The sequence below is a fragment of the Macaca nemestrina genome (assembly GCF_043159975.1).
Source record: "Macaca nemestrina isolate mMacNem1 chromosome 4 unlocalized genomic scaffold, mMacNem.hap1 SUPER_4_unloc_5, whole genome shotgun sequence".
In the NCBI taxonomy this organism is placed as follows: Eukaryota; Metazoa; Chordata; class Mammalia; order Primates; family Cercopithecidae; genus Macaca; species Macaca nemestrina.
Genome location: NW_027257559.1, coordinates 66,309 through 88,804, shown reverse-complemented (window position 1 = coordinate 88,804; position 22,496 = coordinate 66,309). Strand labels below are relative to the sequence as shown.

Sequence of the window (22,496 nt, the reverse complement as noted above, 5' to 3'; positions counted from 1 at the left end):
GCCTGGTTACAGATCAAGATTCTGTCTCAAAAAAAAAAAAAAAAAAAGTATTGCTACATGGACATCCATCACTCTGGCATCTCTGCCATAACAACTGAGTATCGAGAATGTCTGTTAGTTTCTTTAACTCCAAATTTGTGTTGTGTCCCTTGGTCTCCTGTCATACCATAAAGTGTATTATTTACAAAAAAGATAATTTATCTATAGTTATTTCCTCTCAGTATGCTACATCCTTTTAGAATTTAAACATAGTGTCTCCCAACCTGAAATTTGATTTTTGAAAAACCAGAAAAATGTTTTTGGACACCTTTTATTTCCAGCTGTTTTCATCTTCATCTCCTCTCCTGAACTCAAGTTGAGGGTAAAGTTCATTCGTCAAAATTTCTCCTCAACCCACAACAACCTCATCCCACTCCAATATGATTTTTGTCCCCATGAATTGATGCACATAATTCTTGCTGGCAGTGGTAATGTCCTAATAAAAAAAATCATGAGATGGCATCAGACTTTACCTTATTTTCTAGCTCAGCAGAATTTGATTCCTGTCTGATAAGGAAACCATATTTTCCCTAGAAACTTTTCACTTTTGTCACAGGTTTGGTTCCCAGGGAGCTGGATATAGATGAAGTTTAGTGTGCAGGATGTTTATTAGGAAGTAATGTCAGGATCCACATCTGTGGAAAGGATTGGAGGGAAGCCTTATGTGCAAAGGGACAAGTCTAATGGCAATGCAGCCTGACTTTGTCAACTTCTTCTGTTCAGCTAAGAAGACCTCCCCTATTTGTCCCATTTGAATCAAATGGCAAAGCCTATGCATCCCTTGCCTCCATTAATAATTGTGTGCTTGCCACTTGTGGAGGGTGAGACTTTGAAGCAGGTGGCTTTCTGTGGCTGAAGTAAACCTTAAATGTGCTGGCAACGTTTTCCAAAGAGACAGAGAATGGCATCTGCCATGTATGTTGCCCCTTTCCAAAGAGGAAGCAACAAGGGTAACGTCCTCCAATGGCTCTGTATGCAGATGGGTGGACAGTAATGTCTGTCCCTCCTGTGACCTAAGAAGAACAGAGGACAGACATGCAGCCAGGCAGTTAGAGGTGACACAGTGTTAGGAGAGAAACATCTGTCATAAGCAGTGCTTCTTTGAATCTGGTGTGACACAAGTCTTGCATCCCTTTCATGGACTCCATCCCCATTATCCTGCTATCCTACCTCATGAAGGTGAGTGGGGGCTGGATGGTGGGCAGTCCCAGGACGAGATAGACTTTGCCTGCAGTGTTCCCACAAGAGTTCCAAGGTAGCCCAGGTGGTCATCCATGAACTTTCTATTTTCCTTATGCTTCTTGTCTTTGCCTTTGAGGAACACGTTTCATTGGACTCTGAGTCCAAACAACTCATGTATCCCTATATCTTCCCATTGTCCTTCACTTAAGGGAATCTCTAATCTCTAATGCCTTTGTTTTATTTTTACTATCAATATTATAATAATTAACATTGTCGTTATTATCTTCGTTGTTGATTTTCAGTTATTTTTATTAATGGAGTTAATATGAATTATTCTTTTGTGGCTACTTACACCAAGATGAAGATAATTTATTAGTTCAGGAAGAATCTGCATTCTGAAGGTGAATAGAAGTTCACACTACAGATGGGCAGACACATGTCCTCCCAATTCCTGATGGACCTCCTAGTGCCTCCTAGACCTAAGGGGTCTCCTGCAATGCTCCAAGATGCCACCAAGGCAGGAATCCCCTTGTGCATGCCTGAGAGCATCCAGGATGAAGTGAGGCTCTGGAAAAATGCACGAGTTTCCACATAATCCCCAAAAACCTTACAGGTGAACTGGATGCCACAGAAACAGGAGTGGTCATTGACACAACAAAGTCACCAAAATTGTTTTGAAGTCAATTAGGAAACCCAGGAATCACTCTTACTGCCATTAAGTGGAAGAACAGGAGCGTGTGAATGGCATCCCTGTCCTGCCTGAGACTCCACAGATATTTCTATGTGGCTTCAGGTACCAGGAATCTCTGTGATTTTCAGAAAGGCAGGGACAGCTTATGCCAGCCCATCCCTCTGCAGAATGTGCCCCAGCAGATCAGAGGCATGGAACCATCATTGACTGCACGAAGTCTCAAGGGCAGTTTTCCAGACTTGCCTGTGACTCTAGGTAAGTTCTGAGTCCACGTGGGTGCCGAGGAAATGTTAATGATGACCTGGAAAGATGGGACAAGCAGACACCACCCCTAAACAATCTGCAGGATTCCAACTTCAACAGGAAGTCAAAGACCAGCTCATGCCACACTAGTGCACCTTGAGAACCCCTGGATGCAATGCCGCTCTGCAGAGAGTTCAACAAAGAAGTGGCTGGGAATTTTGCATTCTAGGCTGCATTTTACAGTGCTTCTGGACACGTGATCAGAAATTTAACACTGGCATATCTAACTCTGATATTTTTCACAAAATGGTTTTCTAAAATGAGGTAATATAGACAAAATATAATATAACCATATGTATTATATGCCAAAATATGCTTCACTGGCATCAAGTAGATTCACCTTGAAATACAATCTAGGACAACCTCCATCTTCAGAATATTTTCTTTTCCAGAGTGAAACTCTCCCACCAAAAACCAACAACATCACAGGTTTTTGCCGCCAACAAACCGACAGAAAGCCAATACATTTATTCTACCACTGTGAAATGGACTGCGGTGCAACACATACGTGCGAAGCCCCACACGAGGCATCGCGGTGAACCAGATGGGGACTCGTGGGGACACGTGCAAGCAACGCTCCCCACGTGTTAGCGTGCGTGAGATTCACTTGGAGGAATTTGACTAGGTGCGTGTTGGTAGAGTGGGGCTGAGGTTCTCTTGCCCCTGTGGATGTTTAAGAAGTCACAGGTCCTGCGAAGACCTGCGGTCCCCTCAATCAACTCTGTTTCAGAGACATAATGACTTGGATTGCTGACAAGTCAAGAGATTTTCAAGCCCTTGGAAAATCAGTTACACACAAATACGGAATGAAAGTCAAAAGAGAGTACGTCATCTTTTTGAGAATTTTATTCACTTCAAAACAAATTAAACACGCCTATTTCCAACGGCATTCCAGAGCCCAATTTTCCAGGCTGAGGAAACACCTGAAGAACGCTTTGCGCAGAACGCTTCACAGCGTCCAAAACACTGCTGTCAGGGCGGGGCACAGCTGAAGGCCTGCATCTCTCAGCGTTCTCTAACTGTTCCCTGAATCAGTCATCTGGAGAGCAAACACACAGTCATTCCCCAGTTTCCTACTGACATCACAGCTGAAGTCTGACTCCCGCGCGTCGCCCTCACCCAGTTTCTGAAGCAATGAATCACTGGCACAGAAGCTTCTGGTGGCGGGTTTCCAGAGAGCCCTGCAAACTACGATGTCCCTCACCAGAATTTGATGAAGCAGAGTCTCTGCATCTGGTCCCTGCCTGGCCTGGGCTCCAACATCCACAGAAGCACCACAGCTGGGGAGCTTGGGAGTCACCACACACAGTCTGCTCTCTGCTCTGTGCGCCTCAGTCCCACAGACCCCTCCAAGTCAAGGGAGCTGGATGCAATGGAGCCCCGGCCACCTGTAGTCTCACTCCAGGTCAGAATCGCTGTCCTCTGAGGAGGAGGAAACCTGAAGGTCCTCATAGAGGACACTCAGCGGGACAGGAACACAGGGAGCCTCAGACTTCTCTGAGACATGAGGGCTGTGAGCGAGAAAGGCTCCCAGCTTCTCAGGAGAGGGAAACGAGGGAGCTGTCAGGAGGCTGGAGCTCCACCATCCGTTTTCCAGTCTCCGGAAGAGCATTCTGAGAGGCTGGGCCCCATCGTGGCTGGCCGCTGGGTGATGGGACATGGTGCAGGCCTGGGCAGTAGGCAGGCAAGGTCTGCTGTGCAGAGGCTGCCGGTCGCTGCTGGGCACCTGGGCGGTTGTCCCCCTGCTCATCTGGGGCGACGGACTTGGTCTGAGTTCGGTTGCAGCTGGCGGAGGTTGGAGAGTCTCCGGGGCCCCCAGCTCACCTCCCTGGATGGCATTTTCGGGCACCTGGAAGGGACCCATTCTCGGTTTCTTGGGGAAGTTCAGGCAAGCCTGAGTCGGAGCCTGGGCAGGTCTCTTGGCTCCTGGCCTGAAACTGAGATTGGAGCCAAGGCCCAGGCTGTGTGTGTCGGCTGATGGACAGGGCTGTGAGGTCACCGCAGGACGTTTGTCTTGTGCCTGGGGGCTGATGACCCGGATCAGGCCGTGGGGCTTGGAGGCAGCCTGGGGAACCTCTTGGCGGCCACCCTGAGGTCTGCTGTGTGTCGGCTTCACCACGACGAGAGGCTCCGGGCCCTGCTGCCTGACTCCAGGCTGAGGGATGTCGGCCATAGCCCCTGTCTGTCGTGCCTTTGGTCGGAGACTTGACGAGGAGCTCAGACTGGCTTTTCTGAGGGGAGACAGTGAAGCCAAGACGCATACCGTGTCAGACATTTTAGTAGCTGAGCCATCAGTGAGGGCAGGGTCCACGCGTGGCCTCTTATTGGTTGTGTGGAATGGCATTGGCCTGCTTGCAACCTGAAAGAAAGGAGACCACCCATGTTAGAAGTTCCTCGGCATGGAGCCAACATGGAAATCAACCACATCCAAAGACAAGGTGCACACAGCAGGAAATTCTTAATACGGTATGGACAGGTGGTCCTTGGAAGTAGGGACAGATCCTCAACGTGAGTGCTGATCGGGACAAGACCCATGAAAAATGCACTCTCCAGCTGTGATCTAAGAATACCATTTTTCTAAAGACTGTGTCTTGGGCATTCACTGGATCAAAGCGCCTCCACTCAGCCTTCCATGAAGTGGGACGGACTAATGCCCTTCTGAAGGCAGGTTGGTGGCTCAAGGGTTCCCAGGACGTCTTTTCTGAAAACATGCATGTTCCTGGGGTGAGCCTCCTCCATGTTTGGGGCCCCTGAGGGACTAATTTCCTCAGGCCGCTAGGAAGATGTTGTTGGCAGGCTTGCCGTCATTGCACAGAAAGAAAGCAACAGGAAATGCGGCATCTTCAGGTGCCTTCACCTGGAATCAAATGGACCTGGAAGGATCGTGGAGTCCCTGACCCCAAGAAGGCAGGGAAGAGGGGTTCCCCGATCCCCTCACACACACGGGAACCTGAAAGTAAATCAACCAGGGTGACCTAGAGGAGAAAAAGACCAGGGACCCAGGGTGACACTCACCCTCAGATAATCACAAGATTCCATGGATTCTTTTCGATTTGGCGGCTGCTTCTCCGGAGATGTCCCGGAAAAGATCTGGAGGAGAGCCTTCCTCTGCGGGTCTTGTTGCCTGCAGAAGAGAAAAAGTTCAGGCCCTGCTCCCCGCTTCTCCCCATGTGACAGGGAGAACCCTGTCTGGGACCCAGTCCCGTTCTGTGTTTTGTGATACATAAATAGAACTTTTGTTCCCTTTCCGTCTCTGCACCTTCCCTCATGTGCCAACCTTCCCATCCTGCTGGTGGCCCTCTAGGCTTCCCAAGTAAGGATTGTCGTTTGGATTCCGTTGCTTTTCCCCCTGTCATGGGGAACCTGCACAAAGCGCCCCCACCTGGCCCCCGTCCCTGAATCTCCCAGAGCCAAAGGAGCTCCTGGGTGGGGAACCCAGGAGGACACGGAGCTCTGGTCTGTTTCTCTGCAGCGTTCCTTCCCTGTCCCGGAGACGGAAAGGCACACGGTGTGCAGGTGCAGAGGCACCGTGTCCTTAGGTGGCAGTACCCTAAGGATGGTGAAAACCCCTCCCACTGCTCACCTCGGTCTCTCTTCCTTCTCTCCCTTTTCCTTGTTCCAGGGCTCAGGGTTCCCTCGAACCTGAGGCTTCCATGGTTTCCGGTTTTCTTTCCCTTCCTTTCTCCCAAAGGCCTGGGGAACCAGGGCTCCGTTCCAGCACTTCATGGGGCACCTGGTACTTCTGGCCGTGTGCCCAAAGGCCCCGCAGTTTTTGCACTTGATCTGTGGGTGGAAAGGAAGTGATGTCAGTGAATGAGCTGAAGCCACAGGCAGTGATCCAATGTCAACATTGAGACGGACTGTGAATTCAGAACTGAGTGAGGATTCCAAAGAGGGGACACCGGCATGGGGGCCCTGAAGTGGAGGGAGGGTTCGGTTACGATGTTCCCTCCCAAAGCCCATGTGACGGAGGAACTCTCAAAGGAAGGACTCAGGATTCTAGCAGGGACGATTGTGAACTCGATGTCCGCAACACAGCCCAACCTGGCTACACAGGATTCTGAGTGGATAGGGAGGTTGTTCCCAAGAGTCTCTCAAGGGACCTGTCGGACCGGGGAGGAGGTCCCAAGCCAGGTCCACCTTGGATGGGAAAAGCAACCCGGGTGGTGCTGGCAGAACTCTTTGGAATCCAACCCAGTCTCTGAGGACCGTGTGACACTCGCCCCCTTCTCCCCTCTCAATACCCAAAAGATTCCAGGGCTACACGTACCCTGGGATCTTCTTCATCGGGTGGGGGAGCCCTTGGCCCAACTGGGGCCCTCTGCTGCTTCTGGAGGGTCTGGGCTCTCACGAGTCTGTTTGCCCCACTTTTGGGGTCACGACGTGCCATCATCTGCATCTCCTGGGCGTTTTATGGCCGCCTTTTTCAGGGATTGATGGTTGGGTCACCTGAATCACACACAAACACACGCAAAGCGATGGTTAGGCACATTGGATATTCACACACCCACAAGAAACCCCCAGCTAATTCCATGACGGTGTGGTCATGAGGACACCTCACCACCCGTCGGTCAAATCTGTGGATCACAATGTGGTGTGTGCATCCTCAGATATTGTGTGTTCCTCTGCCGTGACTACCTGGTCCAAGAGTAAACCTGGCCTGCCACACGGCCCACGGCCTAGGTATGTGGAGTTGGAGTTGAGATTTCAATCCCAACCAAACAACTGATTCTGGAGACTGGACTTAGGTCTATCACCATTCACTCCAGTAGAAGACACAGTGATTCTCTCTCCCCTGAGGGACAAAAGAATCGAAGCTACAGGGCATGGCCGATGTCACCCCTTGGCAAGTCTGCTTGAAGTCAGGGATAAGGGATGCTTCCTATCAGAACTCGAATCGCTACTCTTGCCGTTTCATTTGGCAACTTCCAAACACAAATTCATCGAGAGAAGTTAACTCCCTCTCTACCACACTAACAGGTGATGGTCTTTCCCGCTCTGTCTTTTTGGCTTTAGCTCCAGCCCCTCTTTATTTATTTTTCTGGTATTTTACACACGCCATACGAATTCATCTAAACAAATGCTGAACAAGTAGCTTATGAATTTCTTACAAGGCTAAAGGGCAAACCACCCCTTTTCCAAAGTTCTTTTTCCATTTACCCACCAATTCAGCGTGCTGGAGTAAATTTCTTTTTGCATTTCCATCTGGCTCTTATCCCAGGCACGAAGATGGAAATGTTTTCTCGCTTTCTGTTCCAAGAATTACGGATAAGGAGAACACATCCTACCCCACCAGCGAGCCCCAGTGTGATCTGTTTCTTTCACTCTCCTTTGTCTCTTTTCCCCCAACCCCTCAGGGCTTACGTGAAACAAACAGTCGTTCAGGGAAACTAACCTGAAATTACAGGTCTACTTTCTTTCCTCGGCTGGTGCTCAGATGGACAGGTGCGCTGGCGCTCAGATGGGCAGGTGCTTGAGCAGCCCTGCTGGAAGCGGTGCAGCCTTCAGGAAGCCAGAGGAAGGGGCGGAGAGGGACCTTTGCTTTCCAGGCTGCCTTTTATACAGCCTCTGGACCCCTGACGCGAAACGGACCCTAACCTAATCAACTTAATCCAATTACATGACCTGGAAAGGTCTATTTGCCCAGCCCATTCTAAGACGATGTTCACTAGGGACAGACATTCTAAAACCTACCTGTACAGCCGCAAGCTTTGAAGAATAGATGTTTCGCGTCAGGTATGTAGCACTGGTGCATGTACCCCTGTCTTGTTTTACATCTTTTTTTTTTTTAAACAAGGTGCTAAAATAGGCACAGTGTAATTGGACCATTTTTACTCTATTTCAACGTAGGCCTCAGTGTCATCAAGGAGGTGCACCTTGACATGCAATCTCGGCCGTTATCCATCTTCAGAGCTTCTCCTTCTTCCCCACAGTAAGTGTGTCAGCAGAAAACCCTGACCACACCCTCACGTGCTTTCTCCTCCAGGAGGCCCTTGGAAACCACCGTGAATTGGACTGCACTGGGAAACCCACATGAAGAACGTCAACACCGCTTTGTCCTTCACTGCCTGGCTCCTTTTTCAGCTCGTCCTGCGGCTCCAGGCATTATGCCTGAAGAGTCTCCAGGACACTGGTGGGGCTCTATTTCCTTGGGTCCCGTTGCCATTTCTCTGGATTTGCGAAGATCCAGCGGACTTTCTGCGGAACTCTCTTGTCGGGGAACTTGGGTGCCTCGTCCCCTCATTCTGCCCTTCGTCATCTGCACCTGCACAAGTTAGGGTCCAAGTTCCCTGGGCGGGAAGAGACAGGCAGGAGTCAGAATGCTGAACCAGCATACTGGGGGCATTTTCTCACGTGGTCCAAGTGACCCCATGGTCTTCTAGAGCTTTGGAACCAGTCGCGTCCCACTTGATACTACACCCAACTCTCAGTTGCTGAATCTTGTTGGCCCTCCGGCGATCTCCCGTTGGATGAGTTGCACCTGCTGAAACTCGATTCCCCCTGGATTTGCGCTTCATTAATTATTCATGATCAGGTGGGAACGCCTGCTTACATCCCCCTGTGGCTGTTCTCTGAGCTTTCCAGTCATATCGTTTGCTGCCATGCTCTTTGGTTCCTTTTGGTCATGCTCCTTCTGCTGTCAGAGGAGCAGAGAGTTGATCTTGTTGATTCTGGATACTGATACTTTCTAGGTGATCTGGATAATCAAGGTAACGACCCTCAACGGCGGCGGAAAGGGAGCAGCCATTTGGTGTCGCTCAGAAAATCCCACTCAGTTCCGAGGCCTCCTAGATGTGGAATCCTGGTCAGAGTTGTTCCCAGGTCAGAGAACGGAGATAGCCTGTGCATGGTGGGATATCTTTACCTAGAGCTTTCAGTGAATCTCGACCTCAGCTACACTTAGGATCGGGGGAGAAGCATGGAAAGGCCCGGTGCTCAGGCATCCAGAAAGAAGACGGGATGAATATTCTACCTCTGAAGTACATCCCAAATCTGGGAGTTTACTTCAGCTTTACTGGGTTCTACTTGGCGAATGAAAGTGTGCCTCGTTCATACGCACATCCGGAAACCACTTCATGGGGGCCGTAACAGTTTGAACCCCCACACGTGGCATCGCGGTGAGCCAAATGGGGACTCGTGGTGCAAGCAACGCTCCCCACGTGTTAGCGTGCGTGAGATTCACTTGGAGGAATTTGACTAGGTGCGTGTTGGTAGAGTGGGGCTGAGGTTCTCTTGCCCCTGTGGATGTTTAAGAAGTCACAGGTCCTGCGAAGACCTGCGGTCCCCTCAATCAACTCTGTTTCAGAGACATAATGACTTGGATTGCTGACAAGTCAAGAGATTTTCAAGCCCTTGGAAAATCAGTTACACACAAATACGGAATGAAAGTCAAAAGGGAATACGTCACCTTTTTGAGAATTTTATTCACTTCAAAACAAATTAAACACACCTATTTCCAACGGCATTCCAGAGCCCAATTTTCCAGGCTGAGGAAACACCTGAAGAACGCTTTGCGCAGAACGCTTCACAGCGTCCAAAACACTGCTGTCAGGGCGGGGCACAGCTGAAGGCCTGCATCTCTCAGGGTTCCCTAACTGTTCCCTGATTCAGTCATCTGGAGAGCAAACACACAGTCATTCCCCAGTTTCCTACTGACATCACAGCTGAAGTCTGACTCCCGCGCGTCGCCCTCACCCAGTTTCTGAGGCAACGACTCACTGGCACAGAAGCTTCTGGTGGCGGGTTTCCAGAGAGCCCTGCAAACTACGATGTCCCTCACCAGAATTTGATGAAGCAGAGTCTCTGCATCTGGTCCCTGCCTGGCCTGGGCTCCAACATCCACAGAAGCACCACAGCTGGGGAGCTTGGGAGTCACCACACACAGTCTGCTCTCTGCTCTGTGCGCCTCAGTCCCACAGACCCCTCCAAGTCAAGGGAGCTGGATGCAATGGAGCCCCGGCCACCTGTAGTCTCACTCCAGGTCAGAATCGCTGTCCTCTGAGGAGGAGGAAACCTGAAGGTCCTCATAGAGGACACTCAGCGGGACAGGAACACAGGGAGCCTCAGACTTCTCTGAGACATGAGGGCTGTGAGCGAGAAAGGCTCCCAGCTTCTCAGGAGAGGGAAACGAGGGAGCTGTCAGGAGGCTGGAGCTCCACCATCCGTTTTCCAGTCTCCGGAAGAGCATTCTGAGAGGCTGGGCCCCATCGTGGCTGGCCGCTGGGTGATGGGACATGGTGCAGGCCTGGGCAGTAGGCAGGCAAGGTCTGCTGTGCAGAGGCTGCCGGTCGCTGCTGGGCACCTGGGCGGTTGTCCCCCTGCTCATCTGGGGCGACGGACTTGGTCTGAGTTCGGTTGCAGCTGGCGGAAGTTGGAGAGTCTCCGGGGCCCCCAGCTCACCTCCCTGGATGGCATTTTCGGGCACCTGGAAGGGACCCATTCTCGGTTTCTTGGGGAAGTTCAGGCAAGCCTGAGTCGGAGCCTGGGCAGGTCTCTTGGCTCCTGGCCTGAAACTGAGATTGGAGCCAAGGCCCAGGCTGTGTGTGTCGGCTGGTGGACAGGGCTGTGAGGTCACCGCAGGACGTTTGTCTTGTGCCTGGGGGCTGATGACCCGGATCAGGCCGTGGGGCTTGGAGGCAGCCTGGGGAACTTCTCGACAGCCACCCTGAGGCCTGCTGTGTGTCGGCTTCACCACGACGAGAGGCTTCGGGCCCTGCTGCCTGACTCCAGGCTGAGGGATGTCGGCCACAGCCCCTGTCTGTCGTGCCTTTGGTTGGAGACTTGACGAGGAGCTCAGACTGGCTTTTCTGAGAGGAGATAGTGAAGCCAAGACAGATACGGTGTCAGACATTTTGGTAGTTGAGCCATCAGTGAGGGCAGGGTCCACGTGTGGCCTCTTATTGGCTGTGTTGACCGGCATTGGCCTGCTTACAACCTGAAAGAAAGGAGATCACACACGTTAGAAGTTCCTCGGCATGGAGCCAACATGGAAATCAACCACATCCAAAGACAAGGTGCACACAGCAGGAAATTCTTAATACGGTATGGACAGGCGGTCCTTGGAAATAGGGACAGATCCTCAACGTGAGTGCTGATCGGGACAAGACCCATGAAAAATGCACTCTCCAGGTATGATCTAAGAACACCATTTTTCTAAAGACTGTATCTTTGGCATTCACTGGATCAAAGCGCCTCCACTCAGCCTTCCATGAAGTAGGACGGACTAATGCCCTTCTGAAGGCAGGTTGGTGGCTCAAGGGTTCCCAGGACGTCTTTTCTGAAAACATGCATGTTCCTGGGGTGAGCCTCCTCCATGTTTGGGGCCTCTGAGGGACTAATTTCCTCACGCCACTAGGAAGATGTTGTTGGCAGGCTTGCCATCATTGCACAGAAAGAAAGCAACAGGAAATGTGGCATCTTCAGATGCCTTCACCTGGAATCAAATGGACCTGGAAGGATCGTGGAGTCCCTGACCCCAAGAAGGCAGGGAAGAGGGGTTCCCCGATCCCCTCACACACACGGGAACCTGAAAGTAAATCAACCAGAGTGACCTAGTGGAGCAAAGAACAGGGACCCAGGGTGACACTCACCCTCAGATAAATCCAAGATTCCGTGGATGCTTTTCGATTTGGCAGCGCCTTCTCCGAAGGTTTCCAAGTAAAGGTCTTGGGAGCCTTCCTCTGCGGGTCTTGTTGCCTGCAGAAGAGAAAAAGTTCAGGCCATGCACCCAGTTTTCCCCAGGAGACAGACAGAATTCAGTCTCTGGCCCAGTCCTGTTCTGTGTTTTGTGATAAATAAATGGAACTCTTGTGCCCTTTCCACCTCTGCACCTTCTCTCATGTGCCAACCTTCTCATCCTCCCAGTGACCTTCTTGGCTTCCCAAGTAAGGACCAGTATTTGGATTCCGTTGCTTTTCCCCCTGTCATGGGGAACCTGCACGAAGCTTCCCCACCTGACATCGTCCTCCCCCAGCTGGATATCAGGAACAAGTCTGTTAATTATTATTATTATGAAATACAATAGAAATTAATAGTAATCATTGATAATAATAATCACAATAAAGATAGTAAAAATTAAAACTGGTTAAAAATGTTAATATTAGTAATAATTAATACAATATCACTATTAGTAATTAAATAATGATATCAGCAATTAATGTTACTTAAGTCAATACTAAGTGATGTTGGTTATAAAATAATGATTATTTTATGAACTACTAGCATTGCTAAATGACATTAATAGTAATAATTAATTTTAAACATGCATAATCATAGATTTAAAATAATTATCCATAATTAATAATGGTATCCTATTATTAGTATCATCGATAATTGTTAAAATCAGTCATTGATGTTTAATAATTAATCATATTATTTCTCCTAATACTGCAGTGTGTATACAGCTACCTGTGATCGCAATAAGTGTACACTCACCCTGTGACACAGATCCTAATATCCAGTGTAGTAGAGTATGACATGACTCCCAACATAGCAATGAATAGATAGCCACCCGGTGAAATAGCTCCTAATGTTCATGGAAGATGCGTATGATATTACTCCCAATATCGCAGGGAGGGTACAGCTCTTCTGTGTTATGATTCCTAATATCCGGAGGGGGAGAGGATGACAATAATTCCAGTGTCACAGGCTGTGTTCACCGGCCCTGTGACATTGTTATTAATATCTTGGAAGGGAGAGGATATTACTCCCAATGTGGCAGGGGGTGTACATCCACCCTGTGATATTCTTCTTTCTATTTCAAGGCCGAGAGGTTGATATTACTCCTAGTATTACAGACACTGTGCATCACCATGTTTTTAATCCCTGCGATATTGGGAGTAGTATCATCCTCTCCCCAGTGGAAATTAGGAACAGTATCACTGGGGGTGTGTACACCCCCTGCGATATTGAAAGTAATATCATGCCCTCCCCTCCTGGATCATGGGAACAACATCACTGGGGGGTGTACACTTTCTGTGATATTGGGAGTAACATCATCTTCTGTGCCTTGGATTATTAAGGACAATATCATGGGGAGACATGTGTACATCTTCTGCAATATTGGGAATAATATTATCCTCTCTCCCCCTGCATATTAGGAAAGATATCACAGAGTGGGTGTTCACCTCCTGCAATATGGGGATTAAAACCATCTTCTCCCGTTCTGGATATCAGGAAGAGTATCACACGGGGGTGTACAGTGTCTGCGATACTGGGAGTAATATCAAACTCTCGGCCTTGGAATATTAAGAAGAATATCACAGGGTGGATGTACACCCCCTGCCATATTGGGAGTAATATCAGCCTCTCCTCTCCATGGGTATTAGGAACAATATCCCAGGCTGGGTGTACGCCTCCTGCTCTATGGGGAATAATATCATCCTCTCCCTTCCAGGATATAAATAACAATATCACAGGGCAGGTGAACACAGCCTGTGATACTGGAATTATTTTCATCCTCTCCCCTTCTGAATACTAGGAACCATATCACAGAAGAGCTGTACCCTCCCTGCGATATTGGGAGTAATATCATACCCTTCTTCCATGAATATTAAGAGCAATATCACTGGGTGGCTTTCCATTCATTGCTATGTTGGGAGTCATGTAATACTCTACCCCCTAGATATTAGCATCAGTGGCACAGGGTGATTGCACACCTACTATGATATTAAAACTAAAATCATGTTCTCCATCCTTGGATATTAGGAACAACATCACAGGTAGGTGTATACCCCCTGCGGTATCAGGAGTAATAATATGATTAATTATTAAACATCTATGTTGATTTTAATAATTATCAATGACACAATTAATAGGATACCATTATTAATTATGGATAATTATTTTAAATATAAGATTATGCATGCTTGAAAATAATTAGTAATATTAATGTCATTTAACAATATTAGTACTTCTTAATATTAATTATTATTTTATTACCAACATCACTTAGTATTGATTTAAGTAACATTAATTGCTGATATCATTATTTTATTGTTAATAGTGATATTGTGATTAATTATTATACTAATCGTTAACATTTTTTACCAGTATTAATTTATACTATCTTTATTGTGATTATTAGTATCGATGATTGCTGTTAATTTTTACTATATTTATTAATATTAATAATTAATAGACTTGTTCCTGATATCCAGCTGGGAGAGGATGATATTACTCCCAATATCGAAGAAAGTGTACACCCCTCTATGATGTTATTCCTAATAGCCAGGGAATAGAGGATGACATTATTGAAACTATCGCAGTGGGTGTCCATCCCTTCGGTCATCTTTTTCCTTATATCCTGAGTGGGAAAGGATGATATGACTCCCAATATCGCAAGAAGTGTACAACCGCCTGTAATATAGTTCCTAACATCTAGGTGGGGAGAGGATAATAATACTGACCATATCGCACGAGTTGTAAAACCCCTTCAATATTTTGCCTACAATCCTGAGGGGAGAGGATGATATTACTCCCAATATCAAAGAAGGCGTACACCCCCCTGTGACACTATGCTCAATATCCACTTTGGGAGATGATGACATTACGCCCAATATCCCAGGGGATGTACACCTACCTTGGGATACTGTTCCTTATATCAAGAGGGGGAGAACATGCTATTGCTCCCAATAACGCAGGGGCTGGGGCTGTACACCCCTCCTGTGTTATTGTTCTTAATATCCTAGGGAAGAGAGGATGATACTACATCCAATATTGCAAGGGGTGTACACCCACCCAATGATGTTGTTCTTAATGTACTCCACCTCCCACCACCAGGGATATCGTTCCTAATATCCAGGGGATGAGAGGATAACATTATGCCCAATATCGCAGGGGAGTGTACACACCCTCTGGGATGTTGTTTCTAGTATCCAAAGGTAGATACGATGATGTTACTAGCCATATTGCAGGGGGTGTACACCCTTTTGTGATATTGTTTTTGCCATTCAGTGTGGGAGAGGATAACATTAATCCCAATATCACAGAAGGCATACAGACCCCTGTTATGTCGTTCCTAATGTACAGGGGAAAGAGAATATTGCTCTCAACATTGCAGGACGTGTAACCACCCTGCCCCCCGTATATTATTCCTAATATGCAGCGAGGTGGAGGCTGAGAGTACTACCAATATCCCAGAAGGTGCACACACACCTGTGATATAGTTCCTAATATCTAGCGGGAAAGAGGCTGATTTTACTTTCAATATCGCAGTGGGTGTACACCGCCCCCAGTCCCGGGGTATCATTCCTAATATCCAGGCGGGAAGAAGATGATATGGCTGACAATATCAAAGGGGGTGGACACCTCTTCTCTGATATGGTTCCTGATATCCAGGGGGTGAGTGGATGATATTACTCCCAATAAAGTAGGAACCGTACAGCCACCCTGGGATTTTGTCCTTAATAACCACAGGGGAGAGGTGACATTACTACCAACATTGCAAGGGGTGTACACCCTCCTGTGATATTGTTTCTCATATCCAGGAAAGGAGAAGATGGTATTAGTACCAATATTGAAGGGATGGATACCCCTCATGGGATATTGTTCTAAAGTTACAGGTTGAAAGAGGATGAGATTCCATCCAATATAACAAGGGGTGTACACCCCGCCTGTGATATGAGTCGTAAAACCTAGAAGAAGAGAGAATGACATTGCTTCCAAAAACACACAGATTGTACACCCACCCTGTGATATTGTTCCTGTTATCTAAAGGAAGAGATGATGATACTACTCCCACTACCGGAGAAGATACACACCCCGCTGTGATATTGTTCCTCATGACTTGTGGGGGAGAGCATGATATTACTTCCAGTATGACAGTGGCTTGACACCCAGTCTCTGATACTGCTCCTAATTTCCAGTAGGTAAAGTATGATGTTCCTGCCAAGAAAGTAGTGGGTGTATAGCCACCCTGTGATATTTCTCTGAATATTCAGGGAAACACAGGACGACATTATCCCAAACCTCCCAAAAAGTGTACACCCATTGTGTGATGTGGTTCCTAATATCCGGAGGTGCAGAGGATGGTATTCGTTCTCGTATCGCAGGCTGTTTACACACAACCTGTGAAATTATTCGTAATATCCTGAACAAAAGAGACTGCTAATAATGGACACACATTGCAGAAGGGAGTAATTGGCTATTACGATCCACATCTCAGGGGGTGAGGCACTCCCCACGATATGGGGAGTAATAGCAACCCCCTCTCCCCGCTGGCTATTACGATCCACATCGCAGGGCAGTTCAGGACACCAGCCCTGCCCCAACCTTGACCGAGACAGTGGGTGTCATGGGACCACCTCAGGGTGGGTGGCAGCTCAGCACTAATCTATCCTTGCTGCCAAAGACCAACTGCTCCTGCTAGTTTGAATCTGGCCACAGGGTCTCTCTTGGTGAGACAGGTGATCATGAGGCAGACACCCTGAAATCTAGACCAACAGAGCTCAACGCCCCATGAGAGGCACCATAGCACGCAGACTTTGCAGACATACTAGCGAAGGCCACAGCAGGCTCTGAGTGAGGAACAAGCTGACCAAAATCCTGGGGTTCTGCCACACAGCCCTTATACCAGGGACTGGAAACTGTTTCCCTAAAGGGCCAGGAGTCAATATTTTCAGCTTTGCCAACTGATCTTTGCCTCAAGGATGCAACTCTGCCATGGCTGCACAACAGCAGCCTTCTGCAGATGGCCTGTGAAGAGATGGGCATGACCGCACCCCCATCAAACTTTACTTATGGACATGGAAACTCCTCAGTGTCATGAATTGTTAGTATTTTATTTGTTCAACCATTTGGAACTGTAAAATCCATTCCTTATTCACGGGCGACAAGAGCAGGTGGGGACAGGCCGCCCCTTGCCAACCTCTGGAATGAGCTTAGAGAAGGAAATGACAGGCTGGGCCAGCACAGCCTCCTCACAGCAGATCCACTGCAGGAGGGTCCTTCGTAGCAACCACTTCTCATCCTTCATCTTGGCTTCAAGTGCAGTTCAGGTGGAGAAAGAGAGAACAGAACTGGCCTCAGCAACAAGAAGGAAGGAGATGCAGTGTCAAGCAGCCGTGTGGATCGATCACACTTAACATTCACACCAAGCGGAGCATAGGCAGGACCAGCCCAGCGGGGGGAGAAGTGGAGGCTCTCTGGGGTGGAGGCCCTCTGGGTGGGCAAGATTCTCTACCTAAAACTCAAATAGAAGATCTACACAGCAGTAGTTACAGAAAACACACACTAAGAAAAAGGCCAACATAAAAATAGGACACCAAGTTTGGCCAACCGTGTCTCACAAGCCAGTAGGTAAGAAAGCCCAGGAGGGCCCACCAGAGGAACTGGGGGTGGGTTCCTGCCTGCAGGGGGCCTGGGACACCCCATTCCAACAGATGAAGACCCAAGCTTGGGGAGGAAGCTGTCAGAGTCACCCAGTGAGCTGTTCAGGGCTGGAGCCACAGAGCAGGTGAGGAGCCCTGTCCATGTCCCCATGTGCACTGAGAAGCTGGGGTGGGGCACACCCCCAGGGGTCGATGGAAACAGTGGACCACGGGCCCTCCTCCTGCCCAGAGGATATTCAGCTCCCAAGGGACCACCAAGGCTTGGAACCCAGGGACACACCACCAGACCCTCATACCCAGGCCTCCTGGACCAGGCAATATCCAGTACAGGCAGGCCGTATGGACTTGGGGCCAGGACAGGGGTGGATGGTCCTGCTAGGCAGGCCTCCTTCTCCCTCCCAGCTGGGCTGATTGCACTGTAGTTTTGTTCTGGTAACATATTGTTGCCCACTTTGGCCACACCAGTCCCCGGCTCCCTGGCTAGACTCAGTGCTGTCCAACCTACCTACACAGGCCCCACACACCCAGTGCCCACCAGGCTCTGTCAGCCAGGAGGACCCATGCTCATCCCCTGAAGTTTCCGTGGGAGCCTGCATCCCACAGGGACACACAGCTCAGGGCCAACCTCCATAGGGGCCTCTTGGTTGTGGTGGCAGGGGTGAGGGGTAGTTGACCTCCAGCCCTCCCATCCTGGCCACTGTATGTTGTGGGAATCATTCAGTCCTGGGAGCTTCCTGGGGACCCCAGAAGGAAGAGAACAGGGTGGTCATGGCAGCCTCAGCCCCAGACTCTGGGCTAGAAGTTGATAACGACCAATTGAGAGCAACCACTGAATTCAATCCTCTTACAGATACACGAGAAGTTGGCGAAGAAATGAATGTCGACCATTCTATGGTCATCCAGCATTTGAAGCCAATTGGAAAGCTGAAAAATCTTGATAAGTGAGTGCCTCATGAGCGGAACAAATACTTTTAAAATCATCCTTTTGAAGTGTCATCTTCTCTTGTTCTATGAAACAACATTGAACCATTTCTTGTTCAGATTGTGACATGCCATGAAAAGTGGATTTCATACAACAGCCAGCTCACTGGTTGGACTGAGAAGAAGCTCCAAACCGCTTCCCAAAGTCAAACTTGTACCAAAAAAAGGTCATGGTCACTGTATGGTGGTCAGCTGCCGGTCTTCTGATCCACTACAGTTTATGAATCTGGTGAAATCATTACATCTGAGAAGTATGCCAAGTTAATCGATGAGATGCATGGAAAACTGCAGCACCTGGAGCTGGCACTGGTCAACATGAAGGGCCCAGTTCTCCACAACGCATGACCACAAGCCATACAACCAGGGCTTCAAAAGTTGAATAAACTGGGCTATGAAGTTTTATCTCATCTGCCATATTCATCTGACCTCTCGCCAACCAACTACCACTTCTTCAAGCATCTTGACAACTTGTTGCAGGGAAAACACTTACACAACCAACAGGATGCAGAAAATGCTTTCCAAGAGTTTATCGAACCCTGAAAGCATGAAATAAATAAATTTATTTCTCATTGACAAAAATGTGTTCAATGTAATGGTTTCTCTCTCTTTTTTTTTTTTTTTTTTTTTTTTTTTTTAAGACCGAGTCTCACTCTGTCGCCCAGGCCAGAGTGCAAAGGTGCAATCTCGGCTCACTGCCACCTCTGCCACCTGGGATCAAGAGATTCTCCTGCCTCAGCCTCTTGAGTAGCTGGGATTACAGGCACATGCTACTACACCTGGCTACTTTTTGTGTTTTTAGTAGAGACGGGATTTCACCACGTTGGTCAGGCTGGTCTCAAACTCCTGACCTCCTGATTCACCTGCCTCAGCCTCCCAAAGTGCTGGGATTACAGGCGTGAGCCACTGTGCCCAGTCCATTGTAATGGGTTCTATTTTGATTAATAAAGATGTGTTGCAGCCTAATTATAAAAATTTAAAATTCACGGTCCAAAACCACAATTACTTTGGCACCAACCTAATAATAGAAGAATTAAAAGAGGCCTTTATATTAGAGAGCCCATGGATGATAAAATCATAAAGAATATTACAATCTCCATAACTCACAAACTTGGTAACTTAGACCAACTGGATGAATTAAAAGACATAATCTATTAATATTAAAACATAGGAGAAATAGGTAATCTAAATATATTGATAACTATTTTAAAAATGGAATCGATACCTAATAACCTTACAGAAAACCTATAGATTCCAAAAATCTGACATTCTGACATGTTATTCTAACTGGTGGGATTCGGGGATTTCCATTTTGATAAGAACATAGGTGAGTCGCACACACTGACTTTTAGTGCTCATTGGTCAGGAAACCTATGTCCACCATAGGATACTGCAGAGTGATGCGTTTTGGAGAATTTAGGCAAGATAATATGATTTTCAGATTTAAGGGAAGACAACCTGTTTTATGTACAGTAAATCCTCATAATATCACAGGGGATACCATATTTAAACTTTGGAGTATTCCCAGGTATAATTCTTATTTGAGCCACATGTGAATTTCAGACACGGAGGTTGCCCAACTGTGTTGGCTTTTAACAGATGTGGAAGTTAATTCACAACCTATTTTGTGGAGGCATAAAATTCAATGAGCACTCATTTAGCATTTTATTTGAAATATTATTTTTGTAAACTTTGCATTTCCAATTAGGTAAAATTTTAAACCTGTTTCAGTTCTTATCCACTTTTTTTTCTTTCTTTTTTTTTTCTCCCTGAGATGGAGTCTTGCCCTGTCACCCAGGCTAGAGTGCAGTGGCATGGTCTTGACTCACTTGAACCTTTGCCTCCCAGGTTCAAGCAATTCTCCTGCCTCAGCCTCCCAAGTAGCTGGGATTACAGGTGCCCACCACCATGCTCAGCTAATTTTTGTATTTTAGTAGAGATGTGGCTTTCCCATGTTGGTCAGGCTGGTCTTGAACCCCTGATCTTGTGATCTGCCCAACTTGGCCTCCCAGAGTACCCGGAATACAGTCCTGAGCCACCGTGCCTGGCCTCTCCACTCTTTTTAGGCAGAGGGGAGCAAGGGTTGCTTTAAGTTAGGAGGGACTCCCGTATACCCAACCTATTTGTGTAAATTTCTTACTTCAGTGTTCTTCAAATCAGCATCACGACTGTTAAAGGCCTCCCGCATGGTAATAATTGTGCTACAGGGTTTTACAAACATGAAGTTTATGTTTGGCTGAATTAACCTCCTTGCTGTGGCACAAGGGTGGCATAGGTGTTTTCACCAATTATGAAGCGGGTTCACTGTGCAATGGCTACCAACTTTTCTGAGTACAATGAGACCAAACACATTCATACATAAATTCCATGAAGTGAATTTATTACTTACAAATAGCAGACAAAGGACAACAGAAGTCTAGGATTCAATAAGAACCACTACCACAAGATCAGGAAGGCTACCCAGAGCAGATGGATGGAATTTTGACATAAACACTTCACTTGCACTACAACTGAGGGACCCCAGAAAGCAGCCCACCTTGGGTTTTCTCCCACGATGTAGTTTGCTGGACACAAGTGTTAAAGGCCATTCTGTTTCAAGCCGTGACTATAACAGAGCCTGGGCTGTTCTGACCAACGTCACCTGATTATCAGGATATTGCATTCCCAGCATATCATACAGTTATCTTGAGAACTACCAGTAAGAAAGGGAGGAAAATGGCCCTGCACCCTTAAAACTGAAGGATCAGGATATTTGTTGTGACAGAAGCACAGACAGTAGCAACAGTGTTCTTGTGAGCCATCTACTAGTTCTCTTGAACGGAGTATAACAACTAACTGAGGCACCTAAGTGAGCCGAGACTGCACCATTGCACTACAGCCTGGGCAACAGAGTGAGACTCCATCTAAAAGAAAAGATAATAATGAAATAAAAAAAGTTAAACATACCTTCATATTAGAAAAACATTAAAATTCAACCATGAATCCAGCACATTATCAAATGAATAGACAAAAATTCTACCAACAAACTTAATATCATTATCTATGAAACTCAAGTACTACTGCTTAAAGAGCATTTACAGAACTCTCACCTCAAGCTTTCCCTGCAAAACAAGGTGAAATGCATACTCAAGACTCTTTAAGAATGAGCCACTGATAAAAACAAAATACTTGTAACTTGTGTAACATTTCCTACATTTTTTTCAAGCACTGCACCATAATTAATTTACATCAGGCTTTCCAAACTAGAAAAGCTTCACTTATAGAACTTCTTTCCCATGGGAGTTTTCACGTGACTTTTCAAGTAAATGTGCAAACTGAAAATATTCTTGCAGTTTCTAAACTATTAGAGTTTTAATCCTGTGTACGTTCTTGTATTTACAAGGTCCAGCCAGCTACAGTGTGCATTTTCATATGTCCCTGAGTGGGTATGAGAGAAATGAAACATTCCCACATTCTGGACATTCATAGCGTTTTTCTCAGGAATCAGCTGATGTCTTCAAATGGAGCTAACACAACTGAAGGCGTTACCACAAATTTAGATTCAAAAGGCTTTTCTCCACTCTGAGTCCTCCCAAATCTTCAAAAACAGGAAAATCTGAAGGCTTGACCACATTTCCTACATTCTTAAGGTTTCTGTGCAGTGTGAGCCTTTTCATGTTTATGAGGGAATGAGAAAGAGTAAATGTTTTACCACATTTCTTACATTCAAGGGGCTTTATTTATTTATTTATTTTCTTTAATTTTGAGATGAAGTATCACTCTGTCATCAGGCTGCAGCGCAGTGGCGCAATCTCGGCTCCCTGCAATCTCCGCCTCCTGGGTTCAAGCGATTGTCCTGCCTCAGCCTCCTGAGTAGCTGGGATTACAACCATATGCTACCACACCCAGCTAATCTTTGTATTTTTAATAGAGACGGGGTTTCACCATGTTGGCCAGGATGGTCTCGATCTCTTGACCTCGTGATCTGCATGCAC

The 22,496-nt window shown here is 47.3% G+C and overlaps 2 protein-coding genes and 1 long non-coding RNA gene across 3 annotated transcripts in view; 1 reads left to right on the top strand and 2 right to left on the bottom strand.

Moving 5' to 3' along the window:
- Nucleotides 1-9,948, top strand: part of LOC139361058 (uncharacterized) — a 65,299-nt gene extending 55,351 nt beyond the window's left edge. The window contains exon 6 of the long non-coding RNA XR_011618625.1: nucleotides 8,202-9,948. This is a non-coding gene — a long non-coding RNA (uncharacterized lncRNA). The remainder of the gene's footprint in view (nucleotides 1-8,201) is intronic.
- On the bottom strand, nucleotides 3,612-4,559 carry LOC139361062 (protein FAM90A5-like). Its single transcript, XM_071089537.1, has one exon. It carries the CDS (start codon nucleotides 4,557-4,559, stop codon nucleotides 3,612-3,614), a length of 948 nt encoding a protein of 315 aa, XP_070945638.1.
- A 239-nt stretch (nucleotides 9,949-10,187) lies between the features above and the next one.
- LOC139361054 (protein FAM90A5-like) lies at nucleotides 10,188-17,687 on the bottom strand. Its single transcript, XM_071089531.1, has 3 exons — nucleotides 17,635-17,687; nucleotides 11,806-11,911; nucleotides 10,188-11,150 (listed from the first exon to the last, which is right to left on the bottom strand). The coding sequence occupies exons 1-3, from the start codon at nucleotides 17,685-17,687 to the stop codon at nucleotides 10,188-10,190; spliced, it is 1,122 nt and encodes a 373-aa protein (XP_070945632.1).
- Nucleotides 17,688-22,496: the final 4,809 nt, after the last annotated feature.